The sequence below is a fragment of the Eschscholzia californica genome, unplaced genomic scaffold (genome assembly GCF_041429995.1).
Source record: "Eschscholzia californica isolate CP2 unplaced genomic scaffold, dmEscCali1.0.p SCAF_1, whole genome shotgun sequence".
In the NCBI taxonomy this organism is placed as follows: Eukaryota; Viridiplantae; Streptophyta; class Magnoliopsida; order Ranunculales; family Papaveraceae; genus Eschscholzia; species Eschscholzia californica.
This window is the reverse complement of record NW_028238198.1, coordinates 28,243,720-28,259,992: the sequence shown is the minus strand read 5'-3', so window position 1 is coordinate 28,259,992 and position 16,273 is coordinate 28,243,720. Positions and strand designations below refer to the sequence as shown.

Genomic DNA, 16,273 nt, shown 5'->3' with positions numbered 1-16,273 from the left:
AACCGAGTAATTCTCCGATTCTCCCTCAAGCAACATATATTGCTTTAAGTTGTAATTTTCCAAAATCCCTATTATAATCTTAACAACAAAAATTTACAGTTTCAGAAATATGAAAATTTACATCACTGCCTACTATTAGGTCCAATTAACTTCCAACTATCATGACTAAACACAAATATCTGAATAGATACACTACCAAAGATATTATTTCAATTGTCATTTGAAAACCATACTAACAATGTCACAATGTCTTTTTTCTGTTTGGGGTCTGAACTAAGAGATATTGTACATTATTTTGGTACTCAGGAACTGTTTTCCTTCATGATAAGTAGCCCAATGTCACACGGTCGAACTACTCCGATGTACTCTTATTTCATCCTATTTGGATCCATAAGCTAATTTTTCTAGTGATGTACTACTTGACTGAAGGGGGTGTCTTTTACTGTTTTAAGGAAAGGGGAATCTTATCTACGAAGTCGTTGCATATATCCATTGTTATTAGGAATTCCGCAGAAAACACAAGTGTTCCTTAACTACTTATGCATCTTATCATATATGTATTACAATTACAATAAAGAAGGATTTTTAATGGGAGATATAAAAACATATCTCTCCCGTGGCACATGTACTAAGTACATTAGTTGCTTTTTACCATTAAACAAATCGCAGTATCTCAACACTTCGTAAAACACAAAGTAGTAGGACTGCACTTCGGATCTCTAAAACGGTAACTCACACCCAAACGAAGGAAAATTCGAAACTGAATCACATTACACTTTCTAAACAAGACGGAAGCATTTCAATTTCACCTTGACATTTTATCAAACAGGGTTAATTCCGTTTTGGCCCCCGATTTGTGACCAACTCGCCGTTTTGGCCCCAATAAGTGTCCGGCAGTTCGATTTGGCCCCAAAGGGTTAAATTTTGACGAAATTAACCTTGGGGGCCAAAACGGAATTATTTCTATAAAAACAGATTAAAGGCATAAAAGCCACATCACCTTATTCTTTCTCCTCCGCTTCACCTTATCTCTCCTCCATCACACCACCTCCTCTCCACCTCACCTTCTTCTTCTCCGGCGAATGGTTGCCGGCCGGAGTAACAATTCCGGCCGGCCACCATTAACTTAAAAAAAAAAAAAATTTATCTCTCTTCTTCTTCCTTTCTCTCTATTCTTCTCTCCTTTCTCTCTCTTCTCTCTCCTTTCTCTCTCTTCTCTCTCCTTTCTCTCTCTTCTTCTCTCCTTTCTCTCTCTACCTCCGGCGAAGGAGTCGCCGGAGGTTTACTCCAACAGACCTTCGAAGGTCTGTTGAAGATAAGATCTCAACAGACCTTCGAAGGTCTGTTGAAGATCCGATTCAACAGACCTTCAAGGTCTGTTGAAGACCTCCGGCGAAGGGAACCCCTTCGCCGGAGGTGTTAGAGAGAGAAAGGAAGGAGGGAGAGAAAGGAAGAAGGAGAGAGAGAAAGGAAGGAGGAGAGAGAGAAAGGAAGAAGAAGGGGGGAGAAAGGAAGGAGAGAGAATGGAAGAAGAGGAGAGAGAAAGGAAGTTTTTTTTTTTTTGGTAAAGGTGGTCGGCCGGAATTTTTTATTCCGGCCGGCAACCTTTCGCCGGAGAAGAAGGTGAGGTGGACAGAGATGATGTGTTAATTGTTAGATGAGGTGGACAAAGAAAAAGAAAAAAAATAATTACATAATTGCCATGGGGGTAGAATTGGGAGGTTGAAAAAAAATTGGGGCCATTTAGGAATTTTTTGGGGCCAAAACGAACTGCCGGACACTTATTGGGGCCAAAACGGCGAGTTGGTCACAAATCGGGGGCCAAAACGGAATTAACCCTATCAAACACTTCCTCAGCAAGAGAAAACCAAGAAGAAACACTTTCGAAGCAAGAGAAAACCAAGAAGAAACACTTTCTAAGCAAATATTAAAGTTCTTAAACCAAGAAAAAATACTCTAAGTAATAAACATTGAAATGTAGACTAAAAAAAAAGAATTGTACCTTTGAGTTGGAAACCTAAGAGGTAAGAGATATAAGTCGAATAAAGATATCTGCAATCAATGAAGGGAAGACTAAACAGATATGTAAAAGAAGAAGAATAGTAGCAAGCTTGAAAGTAAAGTGTTGAAAATCTAAAATCTTCAAGATCCCATACTTTCACAAATCAAGAGCTTGATGATGGCTTACCTTAATTAATCACCCAGATTCTGTAGTTGCGGTTTCCTATATCACGGATCCATCAAATAAACCACTATAGTCAAGATACAAATTGACAAAAACTCAAAGCTCAAAACCATTAACAAAAACTTAAAAAAAAAAAACCCCTAATACCATGAATGAGCAAGCAAATCAAATCATAAAGCAACCAATCTGATAAAGAGAGTAAGAAGGAATACCTGATGCAAATCCACAAACCTAGAACATTTGAAGAGCCAAAAAACCAAAAATAATAATAGTTAGAGGGTAAAGGAAAATTAATCAACAAATAGGAGTAATTTCTTCACTTTTGGACGAATTAATGAGAGAGCAAGTGCAATTTCGGTTACAAATTGGATATCATCCGTTCTAGAGAGGAAGGGACGATTTCATTATTTTCCTAACGAAGCATTTAGGGAGAAAGTTATGGGCTGGAGAAATTAGAGAACAAAACTGAAGAATTAATAACGGGTATTAATGATAAATTAATAATAACGGGTGTTAATGTGAAATTGGACGGTGGAGATTTAGGGTTCGTTTGATACGTGTGCAAATGTGAGTAAGATCAAACGCATTTTGGGTGGGTAAACGAATTTTGTTTTTTAGAGGTAGGTAAGCGATCAAATGGACAAGATTTAAGATCAAACGCAACGAATGGCCGGATTTGTCTCTTGGTTTGTCCCAGTTAGCACAAAACATTGTGTTTTGTTATATAGATTAAACGGGGTGGGGCGGTAATGGTTTACCAATTTTTAATTGGGGCGGGTATGGTAATTGAATATCCGCCCTGATTAATTATTGGGACGGTAATGGAAAACCCGTTTGCTAACGGGACGGAGTTGAGAAGGGGATGAACCGTCCCAAACCCGCGCCGTTGACATCCCTAGGATGGACAAAGTTCGCTGGGCTTTCCAGCCCTTCTTGACGGACAAATTCTTTTTAAGAAATTATAGGCACCCAATGGCTAGTCTTAAACCACCTCCCACTCTTGCTAAAAGCACCCTAAATCTGGTTTCTTTGTTTAGAGACATTCCAAATCCGGTGGATTTAAGGTGAATTTTGTAGCCCTTAGAGTATAGAATTTGAGTTGTATCCAGTATAATGTTGTGAATTGATGGACTTGAGTTGATTTATAACTAAATTGGCTGGGTCTACCGATTTTGAGGCAAAAAAGAAATTAGGAGTACCTCTTTTAAGAGAAAACAATTTTTCAGAATTTAAGAGGTGCTTTTAAACGAAAGACGATCTGAAAAAGAACGAAAAACATCTTTGAAACTTTCATTTAGGAATGATACTGCAAAGTAAACGCTCTGTACACAAAGCTTTGCCAAATGCTAGGTAACCCAACAAATTCAACCCCACTTTGTTAACAAGTATAGTTGGACCACAAAATAAACAACCCGAATTTTATCTAAGTTTTTAATTTTTTTTAAAGTGCAGTCCTGTTGTACTTGTCAACAAAGTGGGTTGAATATGGTGGGTTATCTAGCATTTTCCAAGGTTTGTGATTAGGGGCGTGGTTGATAGTGAAAAAGATGGAGTTTTTTTTTTAAGTAAAAAAGATGGAGTTGAAGATGCAACTTTCTCTTTCTTATGTCGAGTTTTAACGCCTGAGTTGGTCCAAATCAAACGGCCAAGTCTTATCTGAGCCTGGTAAAAAAAAAATTGAGAAAGTCTATAGGGGCTCCAGGAAATTATCATTTGTGCACCCTCACTTTTAGCGCCCCCACAGAGAGGATAGTAAAAGAGCACTCGAACTGGGCCTAATCCGTGTTGGATTAGAATAACAAATCGGGGCAATCCCCACAGCACAGGAAGTGCTACGAGAGGCACAAACCTATGAAAAAATTTCTGAACTTCTATAGACTTATCCAAAAACTCTCTGCCTATATAACTTCTCGTCCGAAAAATCGACGCGATAGATTAAAAAATGTGTCATTTATAAAGAGCCCCCCTTTCCTTTCTCCACGTAAATAAATTTACTTTCAGATGTGCTTTTAATACTTTCAGTATATGTCTTTAACAATTCCAAAAATCCGACGGGTTTGAGACATCTAAGAACTTGGGAGAGGCTATAGGCACCTTACAGAATCGCTATTCGCGTCAGGTGTTTGTAAGCACCAAGTATGGACTGGGTGCCTAATGGGAGGCACCCAACCCGCCCCGACCCTTTCTTTTTTCTTCTCTTATTCGTAGGGGGCAAAGTTATAAGACCTTAAATATTAAAATAATAATTAATGTGGTGAACAAAAATCAAACCAACTGGCCAAACCAAATCAAGTTGAACCGTACCGATTGTTTTTTAACTGAACCGATCACCGTTTGACTCAGTTCGACTGAAATATCGAACAACCCAAATTGATTTGGTTTGACCTCAGCTTGGGTTTTTAGAAAACGCCCAAACCGAAGCAATCGAACTCTAAGAAAAAAATGAAATAATAATTTTGTAAAGTTTATGATAATTTTGTAAAGTTAGAAAGTGTAGAATTAAAAAGGAAAAAAAAATTAGGAAAACCATAATCAAGTCTTTCACGTCTACTGTCTGTCCTCCTTCATAGTTGTTGTTGGCGGCTTCGTCGACACAACCTATTCAACTTGATTGTAAAGTTTTTAGTTAGTAACTTAAAAATATAGGTATCGTATTCGCACTTCTACTTCTTTTTTGTTTGTAATGGTGGAAAAATACAATGAATTTTTAATATTTATTTTCAGTATATTTAATGGTGAAAGTGTACGATGGACTCTTATTTTTATTTTCGGCATATGCAATGAAATGAATATCATTAGTTTACCATTTTCTCTAAATCGTGTTCGGTTAAACCGATCAATCGAACTCAACCAAGTCGAACCAAACCGAACCGAATTATGTCGGTCGGCCGAATGCTCGACTAGACTTAATCAAACCGCCACTTATTGGTCCGGTTTCGGTTCGAACCAAAATCGAAAAAACCGACTATTGCTCACTCATGTAAGATTTCTAATTTTTCATTTATCTATATAAGATATTTGATTGTACTTATATTGGCTACCTTGATTTATGATGAGAAATTTTTAGATGCCCTGAAGCAGCTGCCTTTCTAATATGTCAGCTCTCCAAGTTGCTAGCACTGATTGATAATTGATCTATAACACCTCCAATTTCTAGAGAGAGATCTAGGAGTGAGAAATCTGATCTCTGTTAAGAATTTGAATTTAGTGATCAGAAATGACTGGAGGAACCCTAAAATGTGTACTAGTAGCAGTAGATGGAAGTGAAGAAAGCATGAAAGCCTTGAATTGGGCACTTGATAATCTCAAACTTCATTCCCCTCAACTTCAATTACCCATATCCATTAACTCTTCCTCCGTTGAACAACAACAACAACAATTACAAGAAGAAGATGATGATGAACAAGAAGGTCATTTCTTGATCCTCCATGTTCAATCACCACCATCAATCGCGTCCGGCCTTAATCCCGGCGTAATCCCTTTCGGTGGACCTGGTATAATAATTTGAAACTAATAACTTCATGATCATCTCTCTTCTGCGAATTTTACTTCATACCCACTACTTTTCCCCTCAATTTCACTAATAAATTTCCTCCTTTTTCTTGTTTTGATTGAAGACGATGTTGAAGTTCCTGCTTTTGCTAAAGCCATTGAAGCACATCAACGACGGATCTCTGAAGCAATCATGACTCACGCTTTGCAGATTTGCTCCGAAAAGAAGGTAATTTTCAGTTCAATTTGGTAATTTAGGTTGAAATTTGTTTGATTTTGATTAGGGTTAGATTTTATAATTATTAGGTGAAGGTTAAAACACAAGTAATAGTTGGTGATCCCAAGGATGTGATCTGTGAAGTTGTTGATGATCAGAAAGTAGATCTACTTGTTATGGGTTGTCGATCTATTGGACCTATTAAAAGGTAATTTGATCCAATTTTTCGATCTCAATTTCGGTACTCAACTAGTTTATTATTGAAGTTATCAATTTTGCTTCACTTTATCAATTGACTATATAAAGATGGATATTGGTCTACTGTTTTTCTCATTGTTGACTGTATTGAATTAGTTCTTAGAATTCGCTTCTTAAACCCTAAAAGAATCGATAGGACAAACATATATATGACTCCTTTCAAGAAACAATTGGAGGCCTTTACGTGGGTTTCGACACCAATTTGGAGGTGTCGCTAACGGTTAAAGCCTATATGATATTTTCCGTGCCTTAAAAGTCCTTGATTTAGTTTAATGCTTTCAATATAATGACTTTATGATGTAAGATACAATGAGCATGCCAACAATATGTTAAAATTGGTTTTTACGCCTCAAGGTGGTTTACTCTCACAAGGCGGGGCGGCGCCTCGACGCGTACGCCTCGATGCGTAAAAGGCGTAGACTATATTTTTGTAAGGAAAATGACCTCAATTATTATAAAAACATAACATAGTTTTCTACTTTACTACCGTACTATAACTCAAACTGACAGTTGACTTTAATCACACACATTTTATTCTCAAGTTTAAGTACGTACGCTTCGAGACATTAGGTGACCGCCTCACCTCAAGCTTTGAATTGTTTACTAAAACATTAAGTACCAACAAGTTAATATGGAAAAACAAGTAAAACAATAATTCAAAAATGCAATACAGAGGCCGAGGCATTCGCGCCATGGAATAGAGTGACTACTTAGCATTGAGACAACGATCTTCAAGGCGTAAGCTTCAATCGCTTATTTAAGCGTTGAATTGAGTTAATTGGATAGTTCATCACTAGAATTTAGTGTCATTATCTATATGACCATTATGTTGTTCTTCATAAATAATTTTAGTTACTTTCTGCAACCGATGTCTCACTAGCCTTTTCGCAAAATTAGTCCCGTCGCTCATATTGTATCCATTTCTTTCTGTCCCTTTTGTTTTTACCTTTGCTCTCGTGTATATTATTAAAAATAATTAATCTAGTGTAGAATTGCTTATGTTAGATGTTTTGCCGGAAATCAGCAACAATTGGGTTTTGTTGTTTCTTTCTTATTATGAAGAATGGCACTGGTATCTTGAGTCTTGCCTGCTAATCAGCCATCATAGCATTGTGAGAAAACAACTTTTTTTTCTTATAATCTGAAAACTTAAGTCAGAAGTAAAACATGTCGGAAGCTCTACTTGATTTCTTACTTGATGACAATAACTATTTGTGTTTTATGATAACAGGATGTTTCTAGGGAGTGTTAGCAACTACCTCACTCATAATGCACAATGCCCCGTCGTTGTAGTCAAGAATTCTTCTTGAAACTATAAGTATGTATTCTACACACTTCTGACCATTTCTATTAAATCATCCGCATCTCTTATAGTTCTTTTGGAGCAAGAGTTTTCATGAATCACATTTTCCATTAATATAAGCTCATCCCTTGTTCGATAAAATCTGTTTTTCGATATGATTCTATGCTTATGAGTTCATGTTTTAATAACAGAATGTTTCTTGGACGTGTGAGCCTCTGCAGCAACATCAATTGTTTCCACTCTTGATTAGTGTGGTTATTTATCACTAAACCGATAGCTTCTTTCTCTTTGAGCGAACTATGTACGTGGATATTAAGAACTGCTCCTATGAATATGTATCCTCGTTCTTACAGTGTAGATTTATATGTTCTTCTCTCGATTTGTATCTTCAAAATCATGTAAATGTTGTGTGCTTTGATTTGTAATGTATCCCTATTCAATTGTTTATCGTTGTAAACATCGTACTCAGATACTTCCTAAGCTTTCATCCGTACCCTTTATTTGTTAAGGACCGCTCTGTGGTTAATAAAGCATTTATGTTCTATTTAATTGTTTATTGTTTCTCCGCCAAATTTCTCTGCGAAATTTCTCTGTTCTTTTTAATGACATTTACTATATATCTGTGGCATATCAAAAAATTGTCTTTGGGTTAGGGGTGGGAGAAAAGGCTGAAAGCCCATGTCATTAAAAAAATTGTTCTTTTTAATGACATTTACTATAGGAGAAAAGGCTGAAAGCCCTAGGACATGTTCACTCAAGTCCGATGGGGGGACACCCAAGTCCTATGATTGGTAGTACTCCGATTGGTAGTACTCCAGACATGTTCACCAAGTCCGATTGAGCGGACACCCAAGTCCGATTGAGCGGACACCCAAGTCCGATGACGGGTAGTACTCCAGACATGTTCGCCAAGTCCAATTGGACGGACGTCCAAACTGGTTGATGGGTAGCACCCGATAACAGAGTTCACAATGAACTCCGAACTTCCATGGCAGATAGAGGGAGATATACAATACAAATAAGAACACCATAATTATTACACAAATGAAAAGGAAAACAAACAACAATCAAGATAGGAGTTAAAACCAAAATGGTATTGCATTTCTAGCTCTAGCTTTTTCCTCCTACTAACAATGGATCTTTTAAAAATCTCAATCAGCTCCACCATTGATGCACAGCAATTCCTTCATCTCTCAACCTTCCATACAAAGCTAAGCATTCCCAATAAGCTCTTCTGCTCTTCTTCTTCTTCACATTCTGCCATTGATTACTGCACTCTAAGAACAATTCATCCACTAAATAGATACTTCTATTCTTTAACATCTCTTCCACCACTTCTGCTTCTGCTTTCATCACAACAAACTCTTCTTCCCTAACATTCTTCATCAACCATTCCGACATTCCAAGCGCTCTTCTCGTTTCTTCCTTGCCCGGAACTTTCTCACTCATCATTTCTATCTTATACATCTCGAAATCCCTATTCCTCGTCGGGTAATTCTTCTTAAACCATAAACTGCTCTCAGAAGAACCCACGTCGATAAACACAAGCCGTGGGTATCCATCGAGTGAATCGGACATTAATTCCGGTAGAAACTTGGTTCTTTTCATATACTTGTTAAAATTCATTGACCCATCTCTTGGTGGTTCAAGAAGAACATCTTCTAGTCCTTTCAATGCATCTTCTTTAGCTATGGAATCAAATCCAAAAAGACGCCTTTTTGTTGGAGATTTCCGAATTGAATCACCTTCACCTATTTTCCTCAGAGCTAAAATGGTGCATTCAAAACGTCGAAAATATTTGATTTTGTAATTCAAGGGGATATCGAAATTGTTCGACGGATTGTCACTAAGCTGAATAATAGCAATTCCCCCTGTTTTCAGAGTTCTATCAATGAATGTAACAATACTAAACTTAGAAACCAAGACAAAATCAAATGTGTCATCTTGGATTGAATTTTGGCTTTCAATGTCAGATTCTGAAATCAAATCCAACCCATCATTGAATTCAAACGTAGAAGGCGATTGGGATCCAAAGATCATACCTTTATCGCCCGATTTCAGAATCCCCTCGTTCATTAGATCCTTGAAGATCAATGGCAAACTTTGGCCATTTATGGGATCTGAATCAATTTTATAAACATTTTTCGCGGAATTCAAAATGATCAATCGAAGACAAGGCAATGTGACAATAACCAATGCCAGAAAAAGGGATCGAGACAAAACCCTGAAAACCCTAGAATGAGGGATCTTAATCACAAACATACAACCTGATCCTTCTCCTTGCAGGTTCTGAATCCTGCTTTGATTCTTAACTCGAAACCCACCACGAGTCATCAATTCCATTATTTCTTTCAAATTCTGTCTCAGAGATATCAGAAAGAAGAAGTGATAAATTAGAAGACTTTAATAGTCGAAAAACGAAATCACAGAGATATAGAGAAAATTGGGGGAAAATTAGGGCAAAATCTTAGCGAGTGCAAAATCTGGAAGATGTGTGGTTTCCACCCACTAGAGCAACACGGGTAGTTCGTATTCTTGACCAGAGAAGCATTAACTGTTTAATTCTCTGAACCTCCATTGTTGTTTTTACCTATATCCAGAGAGATCTGTATGAATTTAACGTTTCATCATAAAAAAGTTCATCAAAATCGACTGAATAAAGGTTGAACAACCATGAAGGACACGGGAATAACGTGAGAGAAAGAGAGAAAGAGGAAAAGGGTTGTATTGGTTTAGAGAGAGAGAGATGGAATTTATGGAGGGTAAGAGAAAATGGGGGACACGGCGGGGACACGTACGGGATTGGTAGTTTTTACATTTTTGGAGTTCATTAGTTGGGCGGTAGGAGAGAGAGAGACGAATGAGCGGACACGGCAATATCATCTTAAGAAGAAGGTACAAAAATGGATACTCCCTCACTTATTAATCGGACACGGCATATTCGCTTTCCATCTAATCTGCCTCTTTTGATTTACATTTTTTAAGTTTAGGTACAAAAATGGGGATCTAATTACCTAAAGATCTACCTATAAATTTCAATTGGTTTCAGGTCCAAAACTAAGAAGCAATTTGATTCTAGGACAGCAATTATTATCTTAATAAGTATTTCTCATGTGACTCATGTGTGACTCATTTTTGTTGAAATCAAAGAAACTAGGGTTTCGATCTGCTCTTAGTCTGAATCTTAGAAACGATCTCAACTAATACAAGACGCATATGGATCTGGAAGGAGGAAACTTGTGATTGAAATGGTATCCAGAAAGTGCGGAACAAATCCGTCGTTTACAGTAGATCTAAGAAACAGTTTGAGAGTAAACAATCAAGGATATCTGTTGATCTTTATATTGGCCAACAAAAAACTAACCCTTCATCGAATAAAATGGATCTTTTTTGGTGTGGGATGATGAACCAATGTCCATGGTTAGTTCTTTAACTACTGTAGAATCTATTGTTTTTTATATGTGAAACATGGTAAGGTTTCTGAAAGTTTGTAATCTATGAGTTCTCTTGTGGTCTATAAATTTGGATAACCTTTTTGTTGAAAGTGAAATCTCATGTAGGAGAATCAATAACTTAAATTTGGCTACCTAAGAGGTCGTTTGGCAACAAAAAGTAAAAGTACTTTAACTTGTAGTAGAAGTTATTTTACTTTAAAAAAGTCAAAAGTTAGTTTGGCAAAACACTTACTTATAAGTCAAAAAGTCAAAAAGTCAGTTTGGCAACAACTTTTATATTTTTGGCGTAATTTTCTCACAATTTACTTTATTCTTCTTATCATCGTTTATTTTACATAAAATAAATTCAGATTATAATGAGACATAATTCTCACTCCTAATATATATATAAGTCAATTTTTTATAAACAATGAAAACGAAACATAATTGTAAATAATAAAGTAGTGACACATGTTTTTTCTATAAAAAAAAAAAAGAAATATTTAATAAATAAATAAATGCGGAACAACCAACTCTTTTTGCAGAGAACAATAAAAAATTTAGTTACTCGATATATAATTCACTTTCAAATTATAAACATTTAAAACCATGTAAATATAGTTCTTTCTATAAAGGTAATCGATAATGTGCAGCCATATTGTGACGTATCATATCTCTAGTAACACACATTTCTCTCCGCGCTTCTTGAGTTGCTCCGAAAGGCCTCGAATTTTGAGCTTCGTTTTCCCCACTTTCTTCAGAAACAATAAAGTTCTCACTTTCATAAATCCTGAACATATCGTCGTTCAACGCATGCTTTCTTATAAAATTATGTAGTGCACACGCTGCTATTACGATGTTCCTCTGCTTTCGGAGACTAAACCGTGGCATCATCTTTAAAATTGGGAATCGAGCTTTCAATACTCCAAAACATCTTTCAATCACATTGCGCAATAATGAATGCGCATAGTTGAACTGCTCTCTACCAGAACGCGGCGCTCTACTACTTCCTCTGTAATCGTTAAGATGATATCTCTCTCCCTTGTAAGGCGCTAAAAAACCGTTTACGTTAGAATAACCCGAGTCAACCAAGTAGTATTTCCCTGTTAATAAATTAAAAGTTAAAAATTAAAAATACAAATTATATAGTAAAAAGTAGTTAGTGATAAATAAAATTACCTTCTGGAGGATGGGGAAACTTCATTTGTTCATCAGTAATTGTCTCCGTGAACACCCTTGAATCATTTGTTGTGCCTTCCCACCCAGCAACAACGAACGTAAAAACACATGTCGAAATCGCATGCACACATGACATTTTGAGTAGGTAAAGTTTTTCTTCCACTGTAAGGTATTTGTGCTTTACCGGCTGGTACAGAAGCACTCACGTGTGTCCCATCGATTGCACCAACGCAATTCTGGAAATTAATCAAGTTACATAGTTAAAATAATAAAAACTCATAAAGTTACATATAAAGTCTTATAATAATATTACCTGAAACCAAGGCCAATATTTGTCTCCTTTGCTCTTAATGTAAGGGTGCACAGTCTGGAAGTCAGGAGGAACGATGACATGCTTGAAAAATTTACAAATAGCTTTAAGCACATTTTTAAAGTGACGAGATATCGTTTCTTGTGAGTGTTGAAACCTATCTGCAACATTTCGGTTACATTCATTATGTCCAATCGTGTATAAAAATATACACAATTGCTCTTCAACACTGATATATCGAGTATCTCTTAAGAGTCCACGGTCTTTAAGTGCATCACACAAGTCATACAATACATATGCCTTCAAACGAAACATATCTGGACACCGATCGACATGCCCATTTAGTACATTATAAACACACTGTCTTCCAGTGAGCGAGTCATTCCTATATGGTTGTCTCAGTAAGTACCTAAAATTATACTGTTCGAGAAAATGTATTGTTAATAAGTCATTAATATGGTCTTCTCTATCAGTACTTGTTTCACTATCTGAACTCATTTCAAAAACTTCAAACCTGTAAACCAATAAAATTACAATGTTATGAAACAACAAAAATTACTTTCCAGAAGAATATTTAAATAAAACATCGTATTTGAAACATAACAAAAATATTAAAAGAAACAAACATCTAATTTCGAAACCAAACATAAATGTCATAATACGTAAAGAAATACATATAATAATAAAAATGCATCTAAATGTGTCTGTTTTCAATAGAATTGATCCAAGCCATCCTCCGGTGGTCTGGCATGCGGATAAAAGCCTCTCGCCATTCCTTCTCTTTCAGTACTTTTAAAGCGTTAATATATGTATCATTGTGGATCATTTCTCCCATGGCATCTAATATTTCAATACACTTTGTCATCGTGAATTTGTTTCTTTCTTCAATTCTACTTTTAGATGTCTCAGCTAATATTTTTAATGTTTCATTTACTTCGGACACTCTATTGTCTCTTCTTCCTCGTCGAGCTACACCATTATTAGCATGAGAAGGGGGTTGGACTAAATCAATGTTTTCTTCTACTGTCTCATTTCTTATATGTTCATTTGGACTGCCTTGATCTCTTTCATTACTACCATTAGGACTACGAGATCGATGCCGAGTTGGGTTGATTTCATCATCAGAAGAGTCAAAATCTCTATGATGTGATCCTCTGAGACGCCCATCTGCGACAGTATCTCCAAATACAATAGCTAGCTTGCTATACTCAGGACAACCATGTCTCCGAAATCTACCCGCCCGTGGATGCGTCTGTTATATAAAAAAAAGTGGTTTCAAATGATTTATATGATACTTTATGATAAAGATACGGTTATAGTCTATGAAAAATTAAATTTACCTTAACATAGTTGTCCCACCATTCATTTGTTGCACTGACGGTACACAATACCGGATCCCAACCCAATCCAGTATTTCCGTCAACAAGTTTCTTATGGTCTTTGTATCTTTCCTTCAAACTACTCATCTTATTTTTAAATGCCTTTTTATCGTGCTTCAGTCCAAACCTTTGGTAATACTTCTTCATAATGTCCGACCATTCGTTCTTTGAGAATGTTCCTATCACTCTATTTTCACCATTAGCAGTTACTTTATCGGCCATCAGATCGATAAAATACGTCTCGTTAAACTGAGACCAAGAGGCACCATTGCAATTGCCGATTCATAAGGAGGTAACGTATGATGGTTGGAAGCCATCTAAAGTAAATCGACAAAATTAGTTTTTATGAATATGAAATGAAAAAAAGAAAAAATCATTTAAGTAATCTTCATTACCATCACTAATACCACTAGTAGTACATCTACCAATACCAAAGTACTATCAAAAGAATGAGGGGAAAAAGAATAATCTGCTGCTGCTGCCCTCTTTCCTACTACTATCACTAATACGACTAGTAGTACATCTACCAATACCAAAGTACTACCAAAAGAATGAGGGGAAAAGAATAATCTACTGCTGCTGCTTTACTAACCAAAAGAATGAGGGGAAAAAGAATAATCTACTGCTGCTGCACCACTACTAACAATTGCTACTGCCCTTTTTTCTCGCTGCTACCCTGTTTCCTACTGTTACTGCTGCCGTTTCTCCTACTACTACTGCAACTCCTCTTTCCTAACAATTACTACAACTTCCTACTACTACTACTACTACTACAACTCCTCTTTCAACTCCTCTTTCCTAACTACTACTACTACTAATACAACTCCTCTTTCGTACTACTACAACTCCTTTTTCCTACTACTACTACTACTACTACTACTACTACAACTACTACTACTACTACTACTACAACTCCTCTTTCCTACTACTACTACAACTTCCTACTACTACTATAACTCCTCTTTCCTAACAAATACTCCTCCTTCCTCTTTACCCCCTTGTCCTACCCTTTCTTTCCTATGCTGCTGCTACTCTTTCCTTTTTCTACTACTACTACTACTACTACTTCCTAACAACAACTACTACTACTACAACTACTACTCCTCTTTCCTTTCCTAACGACTATTACTACTACTACTTACCACTACTACTACTACTCTTTCCTCTACTACTACTTAGCACTACTACTACTACTATTTCCTATTTCCTCTTTCCTCTTTCGACTAATACTACTACAACTACTAATACTACTACTACTACTACTACTACTACTACTACTACTACTACTACTACTACTTGCCACTACTACTACTACTACTACTACTACTTGCCACTACTACTACTACTACTACAACTCCTACTACAACTCCTACTACTACAACTCCTCTTTCCTACTACTACTACTACAACTTCCTACTACTACTACAACTTCTTACTACTACTACAACTCCTCTTTGCTAACAACTACTCATCTTTCCTCTTTACCCCCTTGTCCTACCCTTTCTTTCCTATGCTACAGCTACTGTTCTTGCTACTACTACTACTACTAATACCCTCTACTACTACTAATACCCTCTGCTACTACTACTACTAGTACTCCTCTTTCCTCTTTCCTAACAACAACAACAACTACTACTACTACTACTACAACTCCTCTTTCTTCTTTCCTAACAACTGCTACTACTACTACTACTACTTACCACTACTACTAATACTACAACTCCTCTTTCCTCTATCCTCTTTGTACTACTACAACTCCTCTTTCCTCTTTCTACTACTAGTACTACCAATACCCTCTTACCCACCCTCTTTCCCACTACCACCTGTTTCCTACAACTATTAGTACTACCATGTTTGCTAATACTACTACTACTCTCTTTCCTAAACTACTACTACAACCTTCTTTCACATATACAGAATTACAACCATCATTTGTTTTAATTTTTTTTGAAACCTTGCAAGAAGAGCAAACAATTGAACTAGAAACAAAAGACATAGTAATTTATCTCTTAATCCAACATCATCAACATAAGTAGTAATTTTAGATTCAAGAACAACATCAAAAAGAAAAATCTCTACAACAATTATGATAAGTAAAATCTCAACAACAAAAATAGGGAAAAGATTTCAGATTCAATATTTCTAACAAATAAATAGATTATTTTTCACAACTTCATATAAAGAGGGAAAGTAAGAGATAGATCTAACAATGAAAACAATATAAGTTTCAGAACTTGATTTAGAGAGAGAAAATGAAAAATGGAGAGAGACTTACCTGCAATAACTTGCAATCTTTTGAAGATTTGGTGATGATTGAAGTAATGAAGAAGAAGAGGAGAGGAAATCTGCTAAAAACTAACCTAGGGTTTTAACAAATAAATTGGGGTGAATTTTTTTTGTTCCCTCCAAAAACAGAACTTTCCCTCTCCCGTGCGCGCGAATTCGGTCGCTCCGTCTCCAAAAAATGACTTCAACTTGAAGTCAGAAGTTAAAAAAATTAACTTCAGAAAAAAGCT

The 16,273-nt window shown here is 36.3% G+C and overlaps 3 protein-coding genes and 1 long non-coding RNA gene across 5 annotated transcripts; 1 reads left to right on the top strand and 3 right to left on the bottom strand.

Annotated features, from left to right (window-relative positions):
* Window positions 1-2,002: 2,002 nt before the first annotated feature.
* Window positions 2,003-2,657, bottom strand: LOC147565764 (uncharacterized). Of its 2 annotated transcripts, none has more exons than XR_015237365.1 (3): window positions 2,398-2,657; window positions 2,189-2,252; window positions 2,003-2,052 (listed from the first exon to the last, which is right to left on the bottom strand). It is a non-coding gene; the product is annotated as an uncharacterized LOC147565764 (long non-coding RNA). The 2 variants fall into 2 exon arrangements; XR_015237364.1 differs by having other exon boundaries at window positions 2,189-2,224.
* A 2,563-nt stretch (window positions 2,658-5,220) lies between these two features.
* LOC147565763 (Adenine nucleotide alpha hydrolases-like superfamily protein) lies at window positions 5,221-8,004 on the top strand. The gene is made up of 5 exons (XM_086652255.1): window positions 5,221-5,679; window positions 5,803-5,906; window positions 5,984-6,102; window positions 7,384-7,470; window positions 7,647-8,004. The coding sequence occupies exons 1-4, from the start codon at window positions 5,403-5,405 to the stop codon at window positions 7,460-7,462; spliced, it is 579 nt and encodes a 192-aa protein (XP_086508381.1). The 5' UTR covers window positions 5,221-5,402; the 3' UTR covers window positions 7,463-7,470; window positions 7,647-8,004.
* A 459-nt stretch (window positions 8,005-8,463) lies between these two features.
* LOC147565762 (uncharacterized) lies at window positions 8,464-10,370 on the bottom strand. The gene has a single exon (XM_086652252.1). It carries the CDS (start codon window positions 9,796-9,798, stop codon window positions 8,611-8,613), a length of 1,188 nt encoding a protein of 395 aa, XP_086508378.1. The 5' UTR covers window positions 9,799-10,370; the 3' UTR covers window positions 8,464-8,610.
* A 2,563-nt stretch (window positions 10,371-12,933) lies between these two features.
* LOC147565761 (L10-interacting MYB domain-containing protein-like) lies at window positions 12,934-16,273 on the bottom strand. The gene is made up of 3 exons (XM_086652253.1): window positions 16,033-16,273; window positions 13,719-14,074; window positions 12,934-13,630 (listed from the first exon to the last, which is right to left on the bottom strand). Exons 2-3 carry the CDS (start codon window positions 13,977-13,979, stop codon window positions 13,073-13,075), a joined length of 819 nt encoding a protein of 272 aa, XP_086508379.1. The 5' UTR covers window positions 13,980-14,074; window positions 16,033-16,273; the 3' UTR covers window positions 12,934-13,072.

Bases quoted from the DNA above. Each gene is read 5' to 3' on its own strand.
- LOC147565761 (XM_086652253.1), bottom strand. From the start codon at position 13,979: ATGGCCGATAAAGTAACTGCTAATGGTGAAAATAGAGTGATAGGAACA. The intron at 13,631-13,718 runs GTAAATTTAATT...TTTATATAACAG, and splicing joins GGTGGGACAACTATGTTAAG to ACGCATCCACGGGCGGGTAG.
- LOC147565763 (XM_086652255.1), top strand. From the start codon at position 5,403: ATGACTGGAGGAACCCTAAAATGTGTACTAGTAGCAGTAGATGGAAGT. The intron at 5,680-5,802 runs GTATAATAATTT...TTTTGATTGAAG, and splicing joins AATCCCTTTCGGTGGACCTG to ACGATGTTGAAGTTCCTGCT. The intron at 5,907-5,983 runs GTAATTTTCAGT...TATAATTATTAG, and splicing joins AGATTTGCTCCGAAAAGAAG to GTGAAGGTTAAAACACAAGT.
- LOC147565762 (XM_086652252.1), bottom strand. From the start codon at position 9,798: ATGGAATTGATGACTCGTGGTGGGTTTCGAGTTAAGAATCAAAGCAGG.